General features: G+C 68.2%; 7 protein-coding genes across 7 annotated transcripts; 4 read left to right on the top strand and 3 right to left on the bottom strand.

The window, feature by feature from the left end:
* Positions 1 to 119: 119 nt before the first annotated feature.
* On the top strand, positions 120 to 1,080 carry CHLNCDRAFT_144831 (expressed protein; the record flags this gene model as incomplete). The annotated part of the gene is made up of 3 exons (XM_005848391.1): positions 120 to 212; positions 506 to 779; positions 950 to 1,080. The coding sequence occupies 3 exons, from the start codon at positions 120 to 122 to the stop codon at positions 1,078 to 1,080; spliced, it is 498 nt and encodes a 165-aa protein (XP_005848453.1).
* A 167-nt stretch (positions 1,081 to 1,247) lies between these two features.
* On the top strand, positions 1,248 to 2,945 carry CHLNCDRAFT_144830 (hypothetical protein; the record flags this gene model as incomplete). The annotated part of the gene is made up of 5 exons (XM_005848390.1): positions 1,248 to 1,358; positions 1,585 to 1,800; positions 1,976 to 2,068; positions 2,266 to 2,401; positions 2,569 to 2,945. The coding sequence occupies 5 exons, from the start codon at positions 1,248 to 1,250 to the stop codon at positions 2,943 to 2,945; spliced, it is 933 nt and encodes a 310-aa protein (XP_005848452.1).
* A 3,837-nt stretch (positions 2,946 to 6,782) lies between these two features.
* Positions 6,783 to 8,883, top strand: CHLNCDRAFT_144828 (hypothetical protein; the record flags this gene model as incomplete). Its single annotated transcript, XM_005848389.1, has 8 exons — positions 6,783 to 6,932; positions 7,039 to 7,160; positions 7,392 to 7,512; positions 7,835 to 7,925; positions 8,169 to 8,245; positions 8,445 to 8,507; positions 8,655 to 8,718; positions 8,825 to 8,883. 8 exons carry the CDS (start codon positions 6,783 to 6,785, stop codon positions 8,881 to 8,883), a joined length of 747 nt encoding a protein of 248 aa, XP_005848451.1.
* Positions 8,884 to 11,344: 2,461 nt separating this feature from the next.
* On the bottom strand, positions 11,345 to 12,588 carry CHLNCDRAFT_144826 (hypothetical protein; the record flags this gene model as incomplete). Its single annotated transcript, XM_005848191.1, has 3 exons — positions 11,345 to 11,407; positions 12,031 to 12,425; positions 12,579 to 12,588. The coding sequence occupies 3 exons, from the start codon at positions 12,586 to 12,588 to the stop codon at positions 11,345 to 11,347; spliced, it is 468 nt and encodes a 155-aa protein (XP_005848253.1).
* Positions 12,589 to 13,030: 442 nt separating this feature from the next.
* Positions 13,031 to 16,006, bottom strand: CHLNCDRAFT_144825 (hypothetical protein; the record flags this gene model as incomplete). The annotated part of the gene is made up of 9 exons (XM_005848190.1): positions 13,031 to 13,428; positions 13,613 to 13,768; positions 13,900 to 13,992; positions 14,121 to 14,186; positions 14,512 to 14,796; positions 14,954 to 15,244; positions 15,377 to 15,482; positions 15,627 to 15,663; positions 15,831 to 16,006. 9 exons carry the CDS (start codon positions 16,004 to 16,006, stop codon positions 13,031 to 13,033), a joined length of 1,608 nt encoding a protein of 535 aa, XP_005848252.1.
* A 220-nt stretch (positions 16,007 to 16,226) lies between these two features.
* CHLNCDRAFT_144824 (hypothetical protein) lies at positions 16,227 to 18,042 on the top strand (the record flags this gene model as incomplete). Its single annotated transcript, XM_005848388.1, has 5 exons — positions 16,227 to 16,289; positions 16,646 to 16,801; positions 16,957 to 17,069; positions 17,236 to 17,608; positions 17,755 to 18,042. 5 exons carry the CDS (start codon positions 16,227 to 16,229, stop codon positions 18,040 to 18,042), a joined length of 993 nt encoding a protein of 330 aa, XP_005848450.1.
* Positions 18,043 to 18,737: 695 nt separating this feature from the next.
* On the bottom strand, positions 18,738 to 23,581 carry CHLNCDRAFT_144823 (hypothetical protein; the record flags this gene model as incomplete). Its single annotated transcript, XM_005848189.1, has 12 exons — positions 18,738 to 19,128; positions 19,364 to 19,487; positions 19,651 to 19,972; positions 20,171 to 20,366; positions 20,490 to 20,812; positions 21,029 to 21,134; positions 21,277 to 21,762; positions 21,962 to 22,115; positions 22,392 to 22,556; positions 22,704 to 22,893; positions 23,091 to 23,345; positions 23,474 to 23,581. 12 exons carry the CDS (start codon positions 23,579 to 23,581, stop codon positions 18,738 to 18,740), a joined length of 2,820 nt encoding a protein of 939 aa, XP_005848251.1.
* Between the last annotated feature and the right edge of the window lie 308 nt (positions 23,582 to 23,889).

Raw genomic sequence — 23,889 nt, 5'->3', positions numbered from 1 at the left:
CGGAAGAAAGCGGGACCGGGAACATGCATGGGCTGCTGGCGCAAGGGGCAGGCGCGCTGCTGCACCTTGTTCGGCGTTGAGACGGGCATGGCGGGTCTCGCAGCTTGAGCACAGCAACTATGGCGGTCGTGGTGCCCCGCGCGCTCCTTGCGTTGCTGCTGCTATCGGTTAGCGGCCTGGTCGCCGCACAGCGAGATTGCTACGGCGCTGTGGTGAGTCAGAGGGATCCTCAGAGGGCTGTGGGTTGTCAAGGTCAGCCCTTGCTGCCCCCGCGATCTCATAGATGTGAAGCAAAGCTTGGCTGGCCTTGGCCGACCGGTGGCAGTCCCATCTATTGCCTTGGGTTGGCGGTTCAGTGTCCCGCCTGCCTGCAGCGGCGGCAGCACCGACGGCGGCACCGGCGGCGGTTCTGGCAGCGCGGACCTCTGTGATGGGCTGGGCTGGGCTGCAAGTGGACAGCCCTGCTGATTGGCTCTGGCCTGCCCGCCTGTGTGTGTGCGTGCAGGTGGAGGTCACGGTGCTTTCCGACGATGACTCCACGCCCCTGGATGCCTTCTACGGCTACCCGGGGCCCTTTGGGATGGCCCTGAACGACACAGCCACCGAGCAGTACCCCGTGGCGGTTGCCGACCCGGTCAACGCCTGCGGCAAGGTGGCGCAGGCGCCCACGCCCGGCGCCGCCGCCGTGGTCGCCCGCGGCAACTGCAGCTTTGCGGACAAGGCGTGGGCGCTGCAGCGGGCTGGCTACGGCGCGATGCTGCTATTCAACAATGAGGAAGGTGCGCACGGTAGCGGGGCGGGGCAGGGCGGAAGGGTGGAGGGTGCTGGGCCTGCCTGCGGGCGACACGCACCTGTTGCAAGGCGGAGGGGGCACCCAGCTGTGCACACCAGTCAGCTGCAGCAGTGCAGCAAGCCGGGGCTGCTCGCTTTCCCGCCCCCTGCCCTGCAGAGTGTGTGCTCATGTCGGCCAACCGCACCGAGGCGCAGGGCCTGACCCTGGCGGTGGCCAGCTTGACCCAGGAGACCGGCGCCCTGCTGCAGCAGCTGCTGGCGGAGCACGCGGCGGGCGGCTCCGCGTGACGCTGCGCATGCCGGCAGAGGGCGCGGTGGACTGGTCGACCGTGGCCCTGTGGCTGATCGCCACCGGCACGGTGGCGGTGGGGGGGCTGTGGGCGGGCCACGGCCACCTGGCGGGCGCGGGGCGCGACTCAAGCACGCCCACAGCGCGCAAGGCGGGGGCGGGCGAGATGCCCAGTGTGACCATCAGCAGCCGGGCGGCCGTGGGGTTTGTGGTGCTGGCCTCTGCCATGCTCCTCACCCTCTTCTTCTTCCTGGACAAGTGGCTGGCGTATGTGCTGGTGCGTGGGGTGTGCGTGTGCATGCCGCTGCTGCCGCTTGGAAAGGGGATGCGCAGCAGCGGTTCCCGTGGCGAGGAAGCTGCCTTTTGGCTGGGCTTTGCACTGCTGTGCAGGGCATTGCGGCACGCTCGTGGCCGGCTGCTGCCTGGCGTGCATGCCTGCCTGGCAGTCCCACTCGTGCGTTGCCTGAGTCCTGCCCCGCTGCCGCCGCCGGGTGCTGCCGCAGGTGACCCTGTTTGCGCTGGGCGCCTGGCAGGCCTGCGGCATGATTTCCTTCGCGGTGCTCAACCAGCTCAGCTCCTCGCAGTGGCGTGGCAGCTACATCCGGCTGCCGGCTGTGGGCGTGGTGCCCGCCAACGGCGTGATTGCGGCCGTGCTGGCGGGCGGCCTGTGCGTCACGTGGGCCGTGTGGCACAACGCGGTGTGGAGCTGGCCGCTGCAGGTGGGGCGGGCACGTGGTGCAGTGTATGGGCACTTCCTTCCGCACTTCCTTCCTTGTCGAGGGTTGAGAGGAGTGGATCAGCCCGCTGCAGCTGCTGTCGTCCTGCCGGCGCCCGCCTTCCCATTCCGTCCTGCTCCCTGCGCTCCACTCTCCCTCCACCACCGCAACCCTGCAGGACATCATGGGCGTCTGCTTCATGTTGGTCATCCTCAAGCAGTTCTTCCTGCCCAACCTCAAGGTCGCCTCCACCCTGCTCTGCCTCACCTTTGTGTACGGTGAGAGGCCTCGGGGCTCGCGGCCGGGGAGACAGCTTGCAGGCGCCGGAGCCCCAAATCCTCCCCATCCCTTGTCTGCCTTTCGCACATTGTGCGCCCCGGACCTTCTTTCTTACCCGCCCTTCACTCACACAAGTTCTGCTGCTCACTGCCCGCTCGCCTTGCAAACGTGTGGTGGGTGTTCATCCAGCCGATCGTGACGGGCGGCGAGTCGGTGATGGTGGAGGTGGCCACAGGCGGCGCCAGCCACGAGCAGCTGCCCATGGTGCTGCGGGTGCCCCACCACGTGCTGGGCACCAACCCGGCCTTTGCGCTGCTGGGCCTTGGTGGGCGGCAGCGGCGCGGCCGGCTTGGCTGGCCAACTGGCTTGGCTGGGCTTGGCAATCCAGCCGCTTCTTTCCGGGATGCATGCCCATGCATTTGCTTTCCCATGCTGCGGCGGCCTCGTCCCTTTCAGCCATGCCCTGCACCCGCTTCTGCCCATGTGCCGCAGGGGACGTGGTGCTGCCTGGCCTGTTGGCCGTCTTCTGCCGCCGCTTCGACCTGACCCACCGCCTGGGCGTGGCCCGCTCCTACTTCCTGCCCTGCGTGCTGGGCTACGGCGCGGGCCTGCTGGTCACCTATTGCGCGCTGTGGTTCAGCTGGTTTGGCGACGAGGGGCAGCCCGCGCTGCTCTACCTGGTGCCCGGCACGCTGGGCACGACGTCCCTGCTGGCGCTGGCCCGCGGCCAGTTCTCGGCGCTGTGGCACAACGACTTTGAGCTGGCGCTGGTCGGCGGCATGCTGCGCGGCGACGCGGCGGCGCGCGAGGCAGCCGAGCGGCTGGAGGCAGGCCTGGAGCGGCTGCTGCCGCCGGGCGAGCAGCGGTAGCGGCGGCGGCTGTGTTCCTGCGCTCGCAAGCCCCGGGCATGTGCGTTGCCGGCTGGCGCTGGCTCCCTGCACAGCTTGGCGCACGCCTGCAACGCAACCAGCGCCGCACCCTGCAGCCCGCAGGCAGCGCTGTGCCGTGCCATACCCTGACGACTCCTGTCCCGATTCCTGATTGTTGACGCTCCTTTCGCTGCCTGCCCACTGGCCATGTACACATCCCTTTGCTGTATTTTTTCACCGATTTGTAAATGTTGCAGCTGCGGGAGGCATGGTGCAGCAGGCAGGAGGTGAAAATGCGGCGGCCAGATGCAGGGGGTGCCGGGCAGGCACGACGGGGATGTGTGCTGGCACATGGCTCTTTGAATTGCTTGTCCTCCCATTGGTGCTGTAATCAGATGTCTGCAATGCAGCACTTGCAATTGGCCTTTGAAATGTGGAAGTCAGCAGGTTGGCCGCCATGCGGCAGCGGCACATCCCGCCGCCAATCTTTCCTCCTCCGCCATCCCGTCCATGCGTGCATCGTTCATTCATTCGCCAGCTACTTCGAGTTTATCTTCTGCAAGAGAGGAAGAGAGGCACCAGCATGGATCACGTCCAGGCCGACCCTCTCCTTCAGGCCGTAGCGGCCTGGCTGGAGACTCAGCCTGTGCAGCAGCACCCCACCGACGGCTGCCTGCTGCTGGGTGTGGACGTGGTGGAGCTGGCGTGCAGCCAGCAACACCCGGAGGTCGTGGAAGCGCTGTTGACCGACCCAGGTGCGCCTGACTGTGATAGGTGAGGCACTGGCCGGCTGCAGGCAATGTGGGAGACACCGGCTGCCCCGCGCCCTGCCGCCCGTAGAGGTGCTGCGCCAGGCGGTCATCGCGGTGCTGGAGCGGACGGCGGCGCTGCCCCAGGGCCAGCGCCTGTGGCTGCGCCCGCGCCAGCTCATTGCCGCCGCCGAGCTGAGCGTGAGGGAGGCGCAGGACTGCATGCGCAGCGCCCCCGGGGCCCTCTTCTCGTGCCACGGCGTGTGCGTGGCGGCCAGCGCTCCCTTCCAGCTGCCCGCTGCCCGCACCTTCCGGTGCGCCTGCTGCTCAAACGAGTTCACGCAGCACAGCCACGGCGCTGCCGCATCGCCGAAGCCGTGCTGCACTGAGGCAGCACTGCTAGAGGTGGAGCAGGCAAGGGTCATGGTGCAGGTGGGTGTGAGAAGGTGGATGGGCACGCTCTGTGGGTGCTGGCAAGGGCCCCAGTGTCAGGCAATCTTGGCCCTGCAGCCGCTGCAGCACCCGCTCGCTCCCTTGACACATGCTTGACAATTGCTGCCGGTCGCGACGCTGCCTGCCTCCTGCTGCCTGCCTCCTGCCTCCTGCCTCCTGCCAACTGACGCAGGGCCAGGTAGTGTTCCTAACCGGCGATGTGCAGCTGGGCGCCTCCCTGGTGGCTGTGCACCTGGCGGATGACCTGTGCGGCCGTGTACGGGTGGGCGACCAGGTGCTGGCCACCGGCTGCGGCCGCTACTATGACGGGGATGGCGCCATGTCTGGACCGCAGGCGGGGCAGGTGCCCATCATGCTGAGTGTCAAGGTAGGGTAGGGAGAAGAGGTGATTGGGGCTGCTGCGCATGTCTGCTGGCTGCACAGGGGCAGGACAATGCAGCAGCGCAACCGGCAGCCCACCCAAGCTGCGGCCTTGCTCTGCCCTCTGCCCCACCCATCTCTTCCCCGTCTCATCAGATGGAGGCCTGCAACGTGGAGGTGCTGCGCCCCGCTGTGCTGGGCCTGGCCGGCCAGCTGGGTGCTGGCGCGCGGAGCCACCTGGCGGCCATGGCGGCCGGCAGCCTGGAGCCCATCCTGTCTGTGCTGGACACAGCGCTGCCTGTGGCGGCCACCCCGCTGCTGAAGCTGGCGGTGCTGCTGAGCGCGGCGGCGGCGGGCACGGGGAGCACCCAGCTGGGGGAAGGGGAGCAGGAAGAGGAGGACCCGGAACCGCAGGCGGTGCTGCAGCGCCGGGCCCCCACCAGCAGGAACCAGGTGGGTGCTGTGCGTGGGTGATGCCTTGGCCCTTTCCAAGTGGAGTCAGCAAATCGCAGTAGCTTTGTGGCCTGCTATGGTTGTTTTAGCACAAATCAGCTCAGTCAGCAGCTGACTGTGCCTGGCCTGGCCGCCCACTCACCCCGCCCCGACCTGCCACTCCCGTCCCCGCAGGTGCACGTCATGCTGACGGCGGCGGGCCCCGAGCCGCACATTGACCGCTTCCTGGATGCGGCGGCAGCCACACTGTGCGACCACAGCATGCACGCAGACCCCCGAGCCCTGCTGCCCAGGCTGGATGCCAAGTGGGTGGAGCCCTCCCTGGGCCTGCCCGTGCCGCTGGCCCTGGGTGGCCAGCTTGGCGAGGCGGCGCCCGGCCTGCTGCTGCTGAGCTCCTCTGCGCTGGACGCCAGGGCAGCCATCGGGCTGGGCCAGCTGCTGGCGGCGGGGGAGGCGGTGCTGTGCCCCGGCTGCCTCGAGCTGTGCGTGTCGGTGGGGGCCACCCTGTGGACCATGGTGCAGGAGCAGGGTGAGTACGGGTGGACAGCGAGCCAGCTGGCCAGCTGGGCAGCCGCTGTTCCGGCTGTTGCCGCCACGCCTCCTCAGCTCCCTGCCTTCCCTGTGTGCAACCGCATTACAGCTGCCAGGGGCCCTCGGTGCACTCTGGGCCCTCATTGCGCCTGCCATGACCTCCATGCACACCAATTGAGATGTCCGGCCTGCCTGCCTGCCTGCCTACTTGCCTCCTCCCGCCTTCAGACCTGTCCAAGAGCGGCCTGCGCGGCGGCGCCGCTGCGCTGTCCATCACCCAGCGCATCATCAACCGCTTCTCCCACCCCTTCTTCTGCCACCACGACCTGCTGGTCGGCGCCAGCCCGGAGACGGAGGAGGAGGTGGAGGCGGTGGTGGACAGCATCCTGCTGGCGCATGCGGCAGGTGGGCGGGAGAGCCCTCCTTGGCGCTGGTGGGAGGGGTGCCGGGGCTCAGTTGGGATGGGATGGGAAAGCCATGCTGAGATGCTGGGAATTTGCTCCCCCTTCCTGCTTTCCCACCTGCAGGCCCGCCGACAGGCCCCAACGCCGCGGAGCGAGCCGATGCGTGCTGCGCGCTGCGGCACCACCTGCAGGCCTCGCGGGCCGCCGCCCAGCCGGTGGTGTCGTTGGCGGCGGGGGCGCTGCTGTCGGCCTACTTCCAACACCTGCGCACCCACCAGGACGCGCAGCAGGGGGTGCTGGCCAGCCTGGTGCGTGTGGCGTGCGCCTGCGCGCGGCTGCGGCACAGCCCACGGGCAGAGCTGCTGCCGGATGCGGCGGTGGCTGTGGCGTTCGTGGAGGAGAAGCTGGTGGCGGCGGGCTCGGAGCCGCACTTCTGGCCGCGCTGGCGCGAGGAGCTGCAGCGCAGCACGGAGCTGAGGGAGTGCCTGCGGGGTCTGGTGGAGGACTGCGGCAAGGGGCTGGGGCTGGGCGCGGCGGCAGAGGAGCAGGAGTGGCTGGCAGCAGAGGAGTGAAGGGCGGCGGAAGGCGAGGCCGGCGGCAGGAGGCGCAGGCAACAAGCGTCCCTGATGCCATTGTAGCTATGCACCTGCATTAAAAACTGGTCTTATATGATTTAAGGGGCCAAGCATTGATGGCTGCAAAAGACAATCAGCGGGTGAGCCGCGCTGTGTGCTCCGCACGCCGCCGCCCGCTCAGCATCGGGGTTCTCCTTGGCACCACAATGGGCGGCTACCACACTGATCACCGTTGCCGACACCTGGTCCGCTCCAGAACGCTTGAATACAGCCCCTGCAGCCTCGCCAGTGGAAGTCTGCACACACAGCAGCATGCAGCAGGTTGCGATCGCGGGGCCCAGCGCCCTCCGCGCCACCCCCTGCATCAAACCATCGACCCCACGGAGGTTCCGTCTGGTGGTGCGGGCGGCCAAGGAGAAGCAGGAGGTCGTCACTGGTGTCACCTTCAAACCCTTTGAGGAGGTGAGCGTCTGCAGCTGCGTTGTATTGTGTGGCGGCAGGGGAAGCCGCTGGGTGGCGGGAGCGGCCTCTTCCTCCACCCCGCCGCCGCCGCCGCTACCCCGCGCAGGTGGCGCCCGTGCTCGCCTCCACGGCGGGGATGCCCAGCGGCGGGTCGCAGGCCTCCTTCGCCCGCTCCAAGACCTTCCAGCCCAAGGCGGAGGCAGCCATCAACGAGCAGATCAACATCGAGTGAGTTTTAGTTTAGTTGGCATTCATCTGCTATTTCGGGTGTACCCTCAGTCAGTCGGTCGGACTGTGTGCGGCGCTCGGGCAGGGAACACCTCTGCTGCAGGGGGTCCTGGCTACCTTGAGCTACCTCCAGGCTTTCCCTGGCCCAGCTGCGTGCCCCGCTTCTCACCTCCTCCTCTCTCCACTCTCTCTCTCCATTTCTTTCCTCCTTTCCTCCTCCCCTCCTCCCAGATACAACATCTCCTACGTCTACCACTCCATGTCCTGCTACTTTGACCGCGACACCGTGTCCCTGCCCGGGTTCGCCGAGTACTTCCGCCGCAGCAGCCTGGAGGAGCGGGAGCATGCGCAGGTGGGGGGAGGGGTGGGCGGCGGGGTGTGGGGGGGGGGGTGCCTGCACGCGTGGAGCCAGTGGCGGTTTGTGGCATTGTGAGCCAGCGCTGGCGCTGCCTGCCGGGCGGCGGGGTGTGTGGGGGGGGTGCCTGCACGCGTGGAGCCAGTGGCGGTTTGTGGCATTGTGAGCCAGCGCTGGCGCTGCCTGCCATCTGCATGCCGGCCTGCATGCCTGCCCGCCCACATCTGCTGCCGCGCAGCGGGTCGGCGCTGCCTGCCAGGCCGCACCCAACCGCTCCCCTCCCGGCCCTGCCCCCGCCCGCTTTCCTCCCGCCCCGCAGAAGCTGATTGACCTGCAGAACACTCGGGGCGGGCGGGTGAAGCTCAACGCCATTGTCATGCCCGAGACCGAGTTCGACCATCCGGAGAAGGGTGAAGGGGCAGCGGGGCTGGGCTTGTTGTGGTGTGTGGCGGCCGCCGCCGAAGGGTGAATGGTGCTCGGGTTGGGCTGCACTGAAGGCTCAACTGGGGGGTGGGGATCTTAAGCCGCCGGGGGTGACCGCTGCCCAACCAGCAAGTGGACTCTGCCTCTCCGCTTTCCATTTGTGCTCATCTGCCCGCCCCCTGCCCTGCCCGGTCCTACCTGCCTTGGCCCTGCCCTGGCCGGGGCCCCAGGCGACCTTTGGAATGCCAGGGAGCTGGGCTCCACCTGGGAGAAGTCAACCTTTGACAAGCTGCTGCACTGTGGGGAGGTGGGGAACCGAAGGCAGGGAGGGGGGGTTGCCAGGCGCGCCACCAGGCGGCATCCGCGGCGCGCCCGGCCGCCTCGCCCGGCCGGCTCAGGCCCCAGTATGCCCCCGCGCTTGGTGATGTGACCCCGTGTGACCCATGTGCCTGTGCCGCTGCTGCAAGGACCGTCACATGGACACTCGTCTCTGGCCCCGGCTGCAGGCGGTGGACCAGAGCGGCGACCCGCAGCTGACGCAGTACATCGAGGACATGCTGCAGGACCAGGTACTGGCTGAACAGTACCAGTGGTACCATAGGGTGGCGGCACTGCGCAGCAGCCAACAAGCACAGTCGTTAGCGCGGCACCGGCTGGCGCTGACTGAGGAGGAGCTGCTGAGACGCGGTGCACCCCCATGGCACACACTGCTGCAGGTGGAGGACATCAAGAAGGCGGCCGACTATGTGAGCCAGCTGCGCCGCGTGGGGACGGGCCACGGTGAGTGTGGCGCCAGCCGAAAAGCTGCCGCAGCCGCTGCCGCAGCCGCGCAGGCGCAGGCACCGGCTAACCCCTCTGGACCCTGCAACACTTCCTCTGGCTACAGGCGTTTGGGCGTTTGACCATGAGCTGTACGAAAACGAGGTGCGCGCACGGGCCACTTGAGCCTGGCGGCGGTGAGTTGGCGCCGAGCTGGCGCCAGCAGGAGCGTGAGAGACGGGCCTGCCTTGCGGGAGGCCTGTGCAAACAAACGAAACCCATCCTCCTGTGTGTGGCCTCTACTAAGCCGTACCTTAGTATCATTCATCGCTCTTTGAAGGGCGCGCCCAGGCGGTTATTTTACGCCATCGGACTGCCCCTCCCCCTATCCTGCCCCCCCTCCCATCCTGAGTTGGTTTCCTGTGTTTCGGTTTCCTGTGTTCTGTTCAGCTGCTTCAGTGGGTGCCGAGTGTTTCATGTAACAAACAGCATGCAAACGTGCCGCTAAACATGCAAAGCGATTGTAGGCTGGCAATGTACATGTGATGTCTAATGTGTTCGTCACACGCGCTGCTCAACCCTATCTACGATCGTTGCTGCTCACCAACCCTCTACCGATGCAGCGCAATTGCATGCACAGCAGCATGACGGCGCTGGCGCGTCGGGAAGCTGGCCGGTGTTGTCTGCGGCCGCCCACCGTGCCGGTGCTTGTGCACCAGCGGGGCGGCTGTCTCACGTCGCCCAGCCGCCGCCGGGGTGCGGAATCCAGCACCTGCTGGCGCCCTCGCCAGGCGGATAGGCCTCAGGCAGGGTCGACTTCACAGGGCCAGCATGCTTCATCATACACAGCACCTGCAGGGAGGGGAGCAGGCCGTGTGGAAGGCGGCCGCAACGCTGCGAGGTGCATGCAACAGGCAGGCGCAGGGCGGCCTCCCACCGGTGCGCATCTCCGCTGTGCCGCATGCATCAAGGGCAGTGCTACGCTTCGCAGGCCTACCCAGCAGCACTGCTTGTTGTCGTTGTGGATCAGTTCGATATCCCACTCCCCGCCCAGCTGGGGCTCCAGCATTCCTGCGGCACAGCAGGCGCCAGCAGCAGCACTCCACTCTCACGTTCGAATTCACGGACACAGCCGCACAGCCGCACCGCTGCACCAGTGCAGCATGGGCTGAACTTCGGCTTGAAGCAGCCGGGGTTGCTATGAACAGGCCAGGGCATGCGGCGGGGCAGCCGGTGGGCGCCCTCAGGGCTGTCCTGGAGCTGGCTGCCCTGCTCCTCACCCTCGTCGTCGCAGCTCAGCCTCAGCTTGCCTCGCACCCGCTGGCCGTGGACCGCGCCAAAGTCGGCCACCGTCTGCAGGCTTGTGAGCAACCATGCAAGCCAAAGCCTCTTGCAGCTGCCCGCATGGCGACGATGGGATCGTCCCTTGATGGCGTGGGAAGGCAAGTGCCCAGCGGCGGGGCCCGCCCTGCGAGCGCTGTTGTGGAGCGCATTGCTGCCACCAGCTACGCACAGTGTCTGCAGTGTGGACCCGCCCGCAGGCGCAATTGCTGATGAAGGAAGGCGGCAGCGCGGGCACAGCGCTGCGCGTCTCTTCCAGCTGCTCGCTGCTCAGCTCCACCTCTTGGCCGCTGTATGTGGCATACAGGCCCGGGGGTGGCGGCGGCAGCACCTGCCAGGTGGATAGGCAAGCAGGGCAGCTGGAGGGTGACGGGGAGCAGGTACAACAGATGTGCAGTGCTGCTACGGCTGGAACTAAGACGGGCTGTAGTCCGCCAAGCGGTGCAACCTTGTTCTTGCTGAAACCAGACTGGAAGCCCACACAAGCAAGTAACAAGCAAGGTGGCCTGCTTGCCTCGGTCACGTGCCCAACCATGCGCGCCCAGCCACGGTAGGTGTACGGGTGGCTGCCGTCGTGAGCGTAGTGGATCTGCGAGGCGGGGAGATTGCCAACAGCAGGTGTGGTAGCTGCCCCACTGCGGCGTCCTACCACAACAGAGCCACACTACATGATAGATGTTTCATGGCATGGACGAATGGTTCATGGCATGACCACCGCACGTTCATGTACAGGCGCTGGCCTTCGCGGGGCGCCACGCCAGTGCGGAGGAAGGGCCAGGCCTGGACGCTCTCGCACCTCGCCGCCATCTCGTCCCTGTGCGCACGAACAGTGAACAGACGTGCGACTCCAGAGGTCTGCTGGAGCTGGCCACATCTCCTTGGCGGCCCACCTCTCAAAGCCATCATCGACCCAAGGCGGCAGCTCCCAATTGGCGGTGCTGCGGCTCAGGCGGCCATCTGCCGGCACTGGCGTCTCTGGCCCGACGGCAGCGGAGAGCTTGGCGCCGACGTGCCCCATTGGTGCAGATGTGGTGTGTTGGGAGCAGCCGCGCGGGGCAAGCTGCCTCGATGATGGACGCCTAGCCCCTGATCGATGGCTTGCCGCCAAGGCTCCTCAGGCCTGGACTGCAGCTGGGCTCCAGCGATCCAAGAGTCCACAAAGATTGCGGGAGGCGGGCGAGGTGCCAGGCGCCTGGCAGGGCTGCAGGCGGAAGCGAACAGAAGAAAGGCGGCTGCCATGTGCTCCTCATGCCGCTATTCGCACATGTGCGCGCTTCAGCATTGCTGGCGACTGCCCCAGACATCGTCAATACACCACCAGACGCTGCAGCGAGACGATAGGGTTCTTCAGGAAATTTCCTCTTGTGAACTGCGCAGCGGGGGCCGCAACGGGCGCAGCACAAGCAAACGAAGCCATCGAACTGATGAGGGAGGTCTGCGGTGCCGGTGGGAGTGTCGGCAGGGGAAGTGGTGCCTTGCCGCCGCTGACAGCTCTCCGCCTGCGGCAGAGGTTCCAGCTGGCCCCTATGGCCTCACATGCTGCCATAGGCACCAACCGCAGCTATCAACCGGCGGGCTGTGGCGGAAGCACATGTGTCCCTGCCCCGCCCTGCCTCGACGATACCGCCTCCAGCTGCCCGCCGCCCATCTGTAGGTACGTGCTGGCCAACATTGAGGGGCGGCCCGGCGGCATGTGGCAGATCGCCTGTGGCTCCAGCTTCGGGTGCAACAGAGCTGTGTGGCGCGCCTGCGCACCGTGCGCGATGCCCACCCGGCCTGGCAGGCCGATGCCGAGGGCTGCGCCACAAGACTCGCCACACACCGCACAGTGCCTGCTGCACTTCTTTCCTTTTGCCACCTCGCATGACACATGCCAGATCAGCCACAGTAGGTACACACCTGCACACACCTGTATTATACAATGTAAGAGCCGCTGCGAACAAAGTGGTGCACAAAAATGGGAAGGCAGAGCCGCTGAGCGGGAGATCTCACACGCCCCGATACCGCCGGCAGCGGCATCAGCGCGTCGCCCGAGACCGCCGCCTCCAGGCTGCGCGCCCCCGACAGCTGCGCCTCCTCGCCACCCTCCTCAGCCAGCGAGCCGAGGCCGTCTGCCTTCGAGAGGTGCTTTACCAGGCGCGCCGCACGCTCCGCCTCTGCCCTCCAGTCAAACCCGCTGACCAGCGCCACCAGCACGGCGGCCTGGAGGAGGGAGGCGGCGGCGATGCCCCACCACAGCCCCTCCGCGCCGCCGTGCAGCTTGAAGGCAAAGAGCAGCATGAGCGGAAGGCCCAGCGCATAGTTGGCTGCGCCGTTGACCACGGCGCCATGCTTCTGGCGACCGCAGCCGTGCAGGATGCCCGACTGCAGCGCCGTGGTGCCGTTGGCTGCACGCGGCGCAGCACAAGCAAACGAAGCCATCGAACTGATGAGGGAGGTCTGCGGTGCCGGTGGGAGTGTCGGCAGGGGAAGTGGTGCCTTGCCGCCGCTGACAGCTCTCCGCCTGCGGCAGAGGTTCCAGCTGGCCCCTATGGCCTCACATGCTGCCATAGGCACCAACCGCAGCTATCAACCGGCGGGCTGTGGCGGAAGCACATGTGTCCCTGCCCCGCCCTGCCTCGACGATACCGCCTCCAGCTGCCCGCCGCCCATCTGTAGGTACGTGCTGGCCAACATTGAGGGGCGGCCCGGCGGCATGTGGCAGATCGCCTGTGGCTCCAGCTTCGGGTGCAACAGAGCTGTGTGGCGCGCCTGCGCACCGTGCGCGATGCCCACCCGGCCTGGCAGGCCGATGCCGAGGGCTGCGCCACAAGACTCGCCACACACCGCACAGTGCCTGCTGCACTTCTTTCCTTTTGCCACCTCGCATGACACATGCCAGATCAGCCACAGTAGGTACACACCTGCACACACCTGTATTATACAATGTAAGAGCCGCTGCGAACAAAGTGGTGCACAAAAATGGGAAGGCAGAGCCGCTGAGCGGGAGATCTCACACGCCCCGAACCGCCGGCAGCGGCATCAGCGCGTCGCCCGAGACCGCCGCCTCCAGGCTGCGCGCCCCCGACAGCTGCGCCTCCTCGCCACCCTCCTCAGCCAGCGAGCCGAGGCCGTCTGCCTTCGAGAGGTGCTTTACCAGGCGCGCCGCACGCTCCGCCTCTGCCCTCCAGTCAAACCCGCTGACCAGCGCCACCAGCACGGCGGCCTGGAGGAGGGAGGCGGCGGCGATGCCCCACCACAGCCCCTCCGCGCCGCCGTGCAGCTTGAAGGCGAAGAGCAGCATGAGCGGAAGGCCCAGCGCATAGTTGGCTGCGCCGTTGACCACGGCGCCATGCTTCTGGCGACCGCAGCCGTGCAGGATGCCCGACTGCAGCGCCGTGGTGCCGTTGGCTGCACGCGGCGCCAGGGCAGGGGAGTGGGGCAGAGAGTGGGGCGGGGCGCAGGATGCTCCTGTGCTGCAAGTGCCGCTGCCAAATGCCCGGGGACAAGGCGACACAGCCCAGCGTCGCGGCAGAAAGGCCAGGACTGCCGCCGAGCTGCGCATCTCCGCCCCCCAAACCGCCCCGACACTCACTCAGCAGCAGCGCCGCCAGCGGCAGCATGAGGGCGGCGCAGGCCTGGATGACGGCGGGGTCTGTGGTGAACAGGGCGGCGGCGCGGTGGCGCAGCAGCAGCAGCGCCAGCGACGCCAGGGACACCACACCCACGCCCATGGCGGTGCCAACCTCGGCTGCAGGCGGGGCGGGTGAGCGGGCAGGAGTGGCGTGAGCAGGCAGGGCAGGCAGGAATGGCAGTGTGCAGGCAGGGATGGCAGCCGAGCAGCACTCTTGATTTCAGGTGGCTGCCCTCCTGTCAACGCACCCGCCAGCTTGGCGCCTCGCGGGTTTTGCTGGCCCAGCAGCGCCCCGACGCGGGCGCACACCGCATAGGCCAGTCCGTAGGGCACCATGAAGACTGCAAGATTTGGAGGCAATCGGGTGACCCACCCAGACAGACAGAAAGCCCGCCAGGGCGGCAGCAGGCGGGAGGCGGCGGGGCTGGCTGGCGGGCCGGCATGCAGGCGGCAAGGCATGGACGCCCACCTGTGGTGTTGATGTTGTAGATGACGCCAGTGGCGGCCAGCGCGACGTCAGGGGAGGGCAGCAGGCCTGCAGGGGGCAGAAGGCGGAAGCGCGGAGGTGGGGCGGTGTGGGGGTGGGGGCTGCAGCCCGCTCACGGCACACCACCGCGACGGCAGGCCCTGGGAGGAATCTCGAGGCTGCTGAGGCGTGGGTGTGCGGTTCTCCACAGCGGGGATCACCTGCCAGCAGGGTTACGATGTCGTACAACCACCAGTCTTGACGAAGGCAGGGTCGGGGTGGAAAGAAACGGAGCGAAACGGCACAAAATGTGAGCACCGAGTCGCAAGTACACACCATGCCCCCGGGCGTGCAGCCCTGCCCTGGCCTGCCCTGGCCTGCCCACCCTCCTCACCTGCCACAATCATGGCGGTGGCGGCCAGGGTGAGGCGGAGGAAGGGCCCCCAGCCGCGCAGCGCGTCGCGGCTCCACCCGCGCCACCACCGCTCCTGGGGGGGGCGCCGCGCGTTGTGCAGGGCGCACAGGGCCAGCAGGCAGGCGATGTAGATCAGCTCGCAGGCCACAAAGGCCAGGGCCGAGCCGTCCAGGCCCATGCCAAGCTTGAAGATGAGCAGCCAGTTGATGGGGCCGGTGGCAGCGAAGAAGACGGCGCCCGCCGCAAGAACATACATGGTGGCTCCTGCACGGACGGTGGGTGCGCTGGCGGGGTGAGGGAGCTGGCTGGCGCTGCCTGGAGGCGGCACACGGCGCCAAGGGGCAGCAGGAGCAGCAGGGGGACTGCATGGGAAGCAGGCATGGCAGGCTGGTCCAGGCGGGCGCTGGCCGAGGCGCCGCACCCTGGCTGGCCAGTGTGCGGTACAGGCAGAGGTTGATGGCGTGCAGCGGTACGACTGGGGCGAAGAGGTGGATGTACCGCGCCGCCGCCGCCGCCAGCGCCGCCTGCTGCCCCAGCGCCAGCAGCAGCGGGTGGGCGCAGGCGTAGAGGAGCATGAGCGGGGCGCAGGTGGCCAGGGAGAAGGCCAGAGCGCGCTGCAGCACCAGCCCGATGGCGGCGTAGGAGCGGGAGCCGTGGGCCTGGGAGCCAAAGGTGTCCACGGCCCCCGTCACGCCGTTGAGCAGGGCGATGCCTGCAGGGGGGGGAGAGCCGGGCAAGGTTAAGGGACAGACGAATAGGGGGAAAAGGGAACAGGAACAAATAGAAGTCGAGCGGGGTTTGGTGGAGAGGTGTGGAGCGGCGCAGGAGACAGGCGGGCACGCACCGGTGATGTTGGTGATGCTGTGGGCAAGGGTGTATGCTCCCAGGGCGCTGGCCCCGAGGCGCCCCACCATGCCCATGGCTACCAGGGTGGAGGCATAGGACACCACCTGCGGGGATGGGAGGGACGAGCAGTTGAGGATGGGCATGGGCCATGGGTGGCATTTGGGCGCGGCAGCAGTGGCTAAACGTGGAGCACACTACTGTGCTGCTTGATCATCCAGCATCTGCATGACTAGCGGCACTCTGCGCACCTCCTCGATCACCAACGGCCCGCCCAAGAAGAGGATGCTGCAGGTGCCGGAGGAATCAGCGAGGGGTTGGTAGGGGAGCGGGCTGCCGTCCACAGCAGCCCATCAGCAGGCCCTCGGCCAGGGGCAGGACTGTGAGAATGTGCAACATGCACACGGGACGAGATGCACACCATGCACACGGGGGAGGCCCCAAAAGTTTCGCACCGCTTGCTCTCAGCAACCGCCGGCGCCTCGCCGCCGGCGTCCCCACCGCCAGCGGCGGCGGGAGGAAGCAGGGGCTCCTGCAGGTCGGGAGTGGTTGGACCGGCCGGCGCATCAGCAAGGCTCCCATTCAGCGGCCGCTGGAGGTCCGGTTGTGGAGCACTGGCTCCGGAGGCCATGGTGCTGCAGCCAGGGTTGGGGTTCTACGGCTGGGACTGCCCTCTATTGATGGGCACGATCCCGAACAGCACCGATTGCACCGCAGGCAGCTTATAGCGGCCCTGGTTGGGGAGGTAGTCGAGTGCCAGCTGTCACTGGAAAGGAGCAGGCCTAGTCGGTGAAAACCGGCTTGTAGAGGCCTCTGCACTGCATAGGGGAGCGCCGGGGGCGCTGTGGACAATGAACCCTCTCGTTAGAATCGCCCTGCAGGCGGAGCTGGCGGAGAATTGCAAGATCGTCAAGGTGAGGCGGGGGTGGTTGCCCCATACCAGCTTTAGATATGCAGCGGCGCAGCGAGGGCTGGTGGGGGCCCGAGGCGCAAGCTGTCCCGTCCTGGCCTCCAGCTGCGCCCGTCTGCGGCTGGCCTTGCCGTGGTGCTCCCTGGGCCGGGCAGTGGGCAGGCAACATGGGGCTGCGATCGCCGCCATATCGGGAGGCCTGCCGCGCGGGCAGCGGGCCAGAGGCGGGGGCGGGGGCCGCCTGCCCGCCAACAGCTCACGCTCTTCCCAACGGTCACCCACGCTGCCCGAGGCTCGGGCCAGGCTGTTGCTTCGCTGCCGCCGCCACTGCCCACGCCTGTCCCTGCCTTGCACGTGCAGGAGGCGCATGGGCGCAAGATTCTGCTGGCCCGCACCGGCGGCCAGCTGTTTGCCACGGATGCCCACTGCTTCCATATGGGCGGCAACCTGTGGGAGGGCGACATAGAGGATGTGGGCGGCCACCCCTGCGTGGTCTGCCCGCTGCACCGCTACAGGGTGGGTGCTGGGCTGTGCCTGCGGGATGTGGGTGCTGCCGGAGCCGCCTGCCTGCCTGCCCGCAGCCCGCTGCTCGCCTGCTGGGTTGCTCCACAGCGCAATTGTCCGCTTACCAGCTGCTCCGTGCCCCGCCCCGCCTCTGTACGTTGCCCCAGATCGACATGAGGAGTGGAAAGAAGGTGGACACGATGCTGGACGGCTGCGTATCCTGTGGGTCGGACCAGCAGCAGCGCACATACGCCGTCCACGCCGACGACGAATTCATCTTGTGGGTGCTTGCAGGGTTTGGTGGTGGCAGCGCTGTGTGTGTGTGTGTTGGGTGCTGGCCGATTGGACGGCAGGTGGGTGCTGTGCTAACAGTCGGCTCCTCCGCTGCCTCCCTTGCTCCGGCAGGGGCTCTTCTGCTCACCCTGCCCCGCTCCCCTGCCCCGCAGCGTCCACATCCCCGAGCTGCACAGCCAGCCTCAGCTGCCCAGCGACCGCTACAACCAGGCCGCGCCGGCGCCGGCGCCGGGCGCCACCCAGCAGCCGGGCGCCACCCCCGCCCGCAGTAACTACGGCCTGTTTGGCAGCAGCAGCCGGGCCGGCGGCGCGACGGCGGGGGCGCCAGAGCTGCTGGCTCCTTATGCCGGCATCTCGCAGCGCGGCCTGGTGCCGGCCACCCCGGCCAGGGACGCTATGGAGGATGAGCCGGCCCTGCAGCTGAGCCAGGAGGCCGGCATCCAGCTCAGCCAGCCCTCGCCCGCCGCCCAGCGGCAGCAGCAGCAGCTCATGCAGCAGCAGCAGCAGCCGGTGCACCACACACAGGTGGGCGCCGCTGGGGCGAGCCCGGCGGGAGCAGGGCTGCTGTGGGTGCCTGGCACTGGGCAGCCAGCCGCGGCTGCCTCGTCTCTGTGGTGTGCGAGGGTGACCAACCTGGCCTGCCTGCCTGCCTGCCTCCTTCTCCGCTGCAGGGCCACATCCCTTTTGCCCAGTCACGGGCCGACACAGCCCACATCGCGCGCCGCAAGGCGGCCACTGCCGCCATCGCCGCACGCCGCTACACGCCGCCCACCGCCCAGCCGCCGCGCCCGCCCGCGCGCGGCCTGCTCAGCTCAGGGGCTGCGCCCTCACCGCAGCTGCAGCCGCAGCCCGCCGCGGCGGGCGGCGGCCAGCAGAGCCTGCTGTCGTTCGGATTCACGGTGCAGCAGCACGGCACGCCGGTGGCGGCCAGCGGACCAGAGTCGATGGATGTGGAGTGAGCGGTGCTGAGCAGTACAGGGCTTAGCGCGAGCCCGTCAGCAACGGCAGCCAGTAGCAGCTGCCAGCAGCTAGCATGCTGAGCATGGCAGTCGGTCGCCTCAGCAGGGGCCCACCAGCGGGTGCCAGCCAGCGTCCTCGCCTTGATATAACGAGCATTTTGACTGAATTCCCTTCAAGCACCGCAGCTAGATAGCTAGCATTCTCCCAACCGCAGCATTACCACACTTTGATCGACCCTTGCACCCTCTCGTGCTGCACAGCGCAGCAGCGCTCTGCTGAACCGGAGCGCCCCATCCCACACCTCTTTTGCTTCCTACCTTCGGAACTTTATTTTTCACCAACCGACGCTCTATCCACGATACAAGATTTTGATATGCCGACCCTGGACCAGCTTGATGCTGAGTCCCTCCTCCCCTGGGCGTGTAAGGGACACTTGGGGTAAGGTCCTCAAGGCTATGTTACAGTTGGGCAGGGCGGAGTATAGTATGAAATGGGCTGCCAGCGCTAATGAAACAGCAGAAGGGTAGCACAGGGAGAAAACTGAAGACAGCGCAGCAGCGCATGCACAGGAGCGGAGCAGGGCAGGTGGTGACAGAGGAGGGACAGGAGGAAAACTGGGGCAATGCAACGAGCAGGTGCGGAGGCAGCTCAAGCGCCACCCTGGACATGCGGGCGCGGCCCGGTCGGGCGCAGTCTACGTTAGGGTCATGACCGCCAGCACGACGGTCAGGTACAGGCAGTACAGCCCCACCATGCCCCACCCGCACCAGGCGGGCAGGTACTGGCGGTGGGCGAGGCTGATGCCCACCAGGCAGGCGCAGTTCACCAGGATGAAGACGCAGCCCACCAGCACGACGGGATCCATCTCCACCTGCGTGGCCGCCGCGCCGCTCTCCCCCAGCAGCGCCCAGAAGCCCAGGCCCAGCCCCACCAGCATGTTGAACAGCGGCCCCGCGAAGCAGGCGGTCATGGCCATGGAATTGCCGCCGCGGCTGCGCCCCGCCATGGCGGTGTTGTTCATGTAGTCCATCAGGCTGTTCCCCCACGCCAGCAGCGTCACGCCCAGCACCGCGGGGTCCAGCTTGCTGCGTGGGGGGGGAGCAGGGGGAGAGCAGGGGGAGGGCAGGGTGGGGTCACAGACGGGAGGAGAGCAGGAGGTGAGGCCAGAGGGGGAGAGCAGGGGGTGGGGGCCACGGGTGGGAGGCCAGAGCGGCGGGGCCCAGCAGGAGGCAGGCGAGGGGCTGGCACGCCCGGCACGCCCGGCATCGAAACGGCGAGGCGGCAGGCGTGCAGGCGCAGGCTGCACCTGGAGCGGAGCACCCCTCCTGAACTGAGCCGCACCTGAGCATGCCGAAGAACTGGAGGAGGCCCACGATCTCTGAGGCGAACAGGGAGATCCACATGGCGGCCACCGCAAAGCCGTAGACGGCCACCAGGGCGGCGCCTGCGGGCGGCGGCGGGCGGAGGGGCAGCGGGGCGGTTGGCGGGGGACAGGAAGAGAGGGACGAGAGGGATTCCAGCCCATCAGGCGTCGGGAGATGCAGTGGGGAAGAAGACGAAGGTAGAAGGTGGAGGGATTGCGAGTGGGCGTGTGAGCAGAGGCGCACACAGCTGAGCCCGCAGGCCGCAGCTCCACTTGGTGGTCGTTTCCTCGCGGCCGAAGCAGGCAAAGCGGGAGGCCAGCGGCAGGCGGCGCGGCGCACCTATGGGGTAGCTCGTGCCGCACGTCCACACGGGGGCCTTGCCCTGCAGCCGCTGCGTGCCCAGGTGGGCCGCCGCTGCCAGGCTGGCGCCCACCCCCGCCGCCGCCAGCAGGGCGTACCAGTGGAAGAGGCGGAGGTAGGCGCAGATGAAGAGCGGGGAGGCGGCCATGCTGCGCAGGAACCAGCTGCGCTGGTAGCTGTTGACCTCCACCAGAGGGATGGTGGTCTGTGGGAGGAGGCGGGGGTGTAAGAGTGAGGGTGGAGCAGGAGGGCAGATGGCTGGTGTGGGCGAGGTGATGCGAGAGGCACAGCAAGCAGCAGCCCCCGCAGGTGCCCCGCAAGCGGCTGCTGGCTGGTGGTGCCGTCCCGGTGGCAGCCGCAACACCAGCGGCGGCACAAAAAGAGGGGTGAGCAGCGTGCGGACCTGGAGCAGGAGCAGTACGGGCCACTGTACCGCCTCCAGCACGCGCCGCACCCGCCCCGGCGGCACCTCAGTCTCCCACTCGTCGGCGGCCAGGCCGCAGCCGCCGGCGGCGCCGCCCGCTGCGCGCGCCTCGGCGTCCACCTGAGCCACCGCTGCCGCCGCTGCGTCTGCTGTGGTCATGGCCATTTCAAATGAGCTGTGGGGGGTGGAGGAGGCGGAGGGGCGGGAGGCCGCTGAGCCTGGCCGCTCCGCTTGCGGCAGGAGGTGGTGGTGGGGCTGGGGGGCGAGCCCCGGGCCCGCGGCGCCCAACCCGCCACACTCAGCCACCTCTGCCACCGCGGCTGCCGCCGCCGCCGCGATGTCGCCCGTGCTGCGGGGCCGGGCGCCCAGCATGGCGGCGTTGAAACCGACCACGGGAGGCTGGTAGGCGCCGCCAGCGTCCCACTCCGCTGCAGTGCTGCGCCTGCGGCCGCCGGGGCTGCCCTCCCAAGACCTTTCTTCCTCCTCCTCTTCGTCGCTCGACTCGCTGTCGCTGCACTTCTCCCACACCTCCCCCTGCCGCTGCTGCCGCTGCTGCTGGCTGGCCGCCTCAGGTGGCCCCTCATCCACGTCGCGCTGGTCCCGCACATAAAAGGAAGTGGACTGCAGGCAGGAGGGCAGGGCAGATACGCAGGCGGAGCAGGCATGCAGTGAGTGCAGAAGTCACATGCAGGCAAACAAACGCGGCTGCGTGCCCAAAACCTGAGCCCCGGCATGCCCGGCGTTGATGGCAGCAGCAGCGCCACGCCAGCTGCAGCAGCAGCGTCGCCGGAGTCAGCAACAGCAGCAGCAGCCGGCCAGGTGGCCGGCCAGCCGCACCTGCGCCATCTCTGCCAGCGCGCGCCGCCTATACTCCTTGGCAGGCATCTGCACTAGGTCGCTGTAGGCTACACGCGGCTGGAAGCGCGCCACTGGGGGGGCCAGCCTGCGCAGTATGGGACGGTGGGGCAGAGCCGAGCTGGCGCTTGGTGGAGCCAGAGCGCGCCTGCAGGCCGAGGCCGGAGGTGCACGGCTGCAGGCATGGTGGGCGGCCTGCTGGGGAGACCTTGCGGAGCAGCCACGCCTACCTATGGGGGTGGTGGGGGTGGGGGTAGTGAGCTGCGAGTTGCTGCTGGTGCTGCTGGTGCTGCTGCTGTGCGTGCCAGTACGATGCCTGCTGCTGCCGCCGCGCCGCCGTGGTTTGCAGGTCGGGCAGGCTGGCAAACCTGGTGCGCGCGCCGGCCGCGGCCGGGGCCGACAGAGCCGCTGCCAGCTGCGGCATGCTGCCAGGCGCCGGCGCCGGCGCATCGGACAGCGGCGACAGACGCCCGCTGGGCAGGCTGCCAGCCGCCTCTGCCGCCAGATCCAGCTCTGGCGAGGGCAGCAGCCTGGTGCCGGCCGCGCCGAGCGCCTCGCCCTCGACTGCCGGCCCCTCTTCTAGGATCGTCTCCTGCTGCTGCTGCTGCTGGCGCGTGGCTGCTGCCAGGCGGCCGGGCGGCGGGGCGCCGTGGCCTGTGGCGGCTGCGGCGCCGTGGTCCTCTTGAAGCAGAGGCGCCACCATCTCCACCCGCCACCTGCAGCCGGCCAGCAGGCACAGCAGGACCGGGGGCGCTCGGCGGCCGCAGGCGAGCAGGGCGCAGCAGGCAGGCAGCACGGCGCGGCACGTGGCACAGGCAAAGCAGGACGTGACAGAGAGGGAGCGGGAGCGGGAATGGAATGCTAGCCAAGCCTACAGCCAGCCCAGCCAGCCCAGCTCATTCAGCGCCGGCGCACCTTCCAGACATGCGGCGCGACACCTTGCGCGCCACCTCTCCCCACTCCACCCCCGCCCGCTTGGTGAAGTCTGCCACCGCCACCACCACCACATAGCCGGCATAGATGGACAGCAGGGTAGCCACGCCGCCGTACGTGAACCAGCCGCTGGCAACTGCAGGGCAGGAGGCGAGGGGGAGGGCAGGAGAAGTGGTGGGGTGGCGGTGGGGTGGCCACCAGTCTGGAGGGCTGCGTGGAGGGCTGCGTGGAGGGCTTCTGTGTGCGCTCTTGGTGGCGGGGCTCCTGGTGCGTGCGAGGTGGGTGAGAGACAAATGCGAGCGACCCGAGGCCGCAGCGCAGCCCTGCGGACCGACAGAGGCGCAACCGCATGCGGCCCTGCAGCGCTGGTGGCCCAGCCGCAGCCGGCGGCAGCTGCCGGGAAGCTCCTCACCGATGCCCGTCACCACCGCCACCGTTATGAACTGCGTGGAGATGTCTCGCAGCTGGGCGCCGCGGGCCCTCACCCCACCGCTCAGCGTGATGATGCGCCCCGCCACCACGCCCCCCACAAACATGCCCGCCCCGGTGAGGGCGCCCATGGCGAGCTGGTAGTTGCCTGCGGCGCGGGAGGCAGCAGGCAGCATGCGGGGATGTCAGAAAAGGCAGGAGGAGGCGCAGGCATGCAGGCAGCCTCGCAGGCTGCCTCGCAGGAGCCCCACAACGGGGGGCCGCCTCTGCGTGCCCACACCCACAACCCACCCACCTGTCTTGACGGCGGCAATGGAAGCCGACAGGTCGGGCGCTCCATTGCCCAGTGCCAGCAGCGTGACGCCGCCCAGCCGCGGCGGCAGGCCCAGGTCTTGGGAGATTTGGGAGAGGATGCAGGAGAAGAAGTCGTCGGCTGCGCGCGCGATGATGCGGAACAGCAGGCCCAGCAGCACGGTGCAGCCCAACTGCGGGGAGGGACGGCCGGCGGCGGCGAGGTGAGCGTGGCGAGCGGTATGGCCAGCGAGCGGCGGAGCGGGCGGCAGCCAGGACGGTATTACTTCTGGTTCAAAGCAGGCCTGCACCCTCGCCTGTTGCCCTGACACCCACACGACAAGGCGCAGACACCCCACCACCACCACCCCAGAAACCACAGCCCACCCACCAGCATGACGGCGGTCAGCAGCGCGCCGTGCGGCGCCACGTGGCAGTAGTACAGCTGCGGCCAGTTGACCAGGCTCTCCGCCTTGCAGTGGTTGCGCACAAATGTGCAGAAGTCGTCGCCGGCGTCCAGCTTTGTCACATCCTCGCACACCAGCTCCCCTTCGTCCAGCCGCCCCGTGGCGGGCTGACCTCCAGGCAGCGGCGGCGGCTGCTCGGGCGGGGCTCCCTCCCCCGGCTCCCCTGCCAGGTCCGGCATCTGCAGGAGGGAGGTGGGATGGCGGTGGGAGCAGCGTGGCGTTGGCGAGGCCCGCCCTTACAGAGCCCCGCGCCGCTGTCCCCCGCTCGGTGCCAGTACTCTGCGTGGCATTCCTGCGGCCCACGCACCTGCGCCGTCCCTCCCAGGTCGTGTCTGCCTGCCCCCTGATGGCACCCAGCCAGCCGCAGCAGGGCCAGGCCCGCCACAAGGGCGAGCAGGGCCCGAGTCGGGGGCATGGCGGCGCTGTGTGCCCAGGCGCGAGTCTGTGCGTGATCAGCACATGCCACGCTTGCAGCTGCCCGCTCCTCCCTTGCCGCTCTGCAGCGCGTGAATGGCAACCGAAGCTGCACGAGTTGCCCAAAAACGCTGCCAACCTTCCATGAACAACCAAGATCGCTTGAGAGCAACGAAGCGGCTCAGGGGTTCAGGGGAGCCGAAAGCTGGCAAGGCCAGGGCGCGCTGCGGTGCATGCTGGCTCCCAGGAGCTCTCAGGACCCCATCCGCGCGCCCCAGATCAAACCTTAACCCGGCAACCTCTCTGCTT

Source organism: Chlorella variabilis, assembly GCF_000147415.1.
Source record: "Chlorella variabilis unplaced genomic scaffold CHLNCscaffold_8, whole genome shotgun sequence".
Taxonomy (NCBI): domain Eukaryota; kingdom Viridiplantae; phylum Chlorophyta; class Trebouxiophyceae; order Chlorellales; family Chlorellaceae; genus Chlorella; species Chlorella variabilis.
The sequence above is the reverse complement of the archived record's forward strand: the minus strand, read 5'-3'. Positions and strand labels throughout refer to the sequence as shown.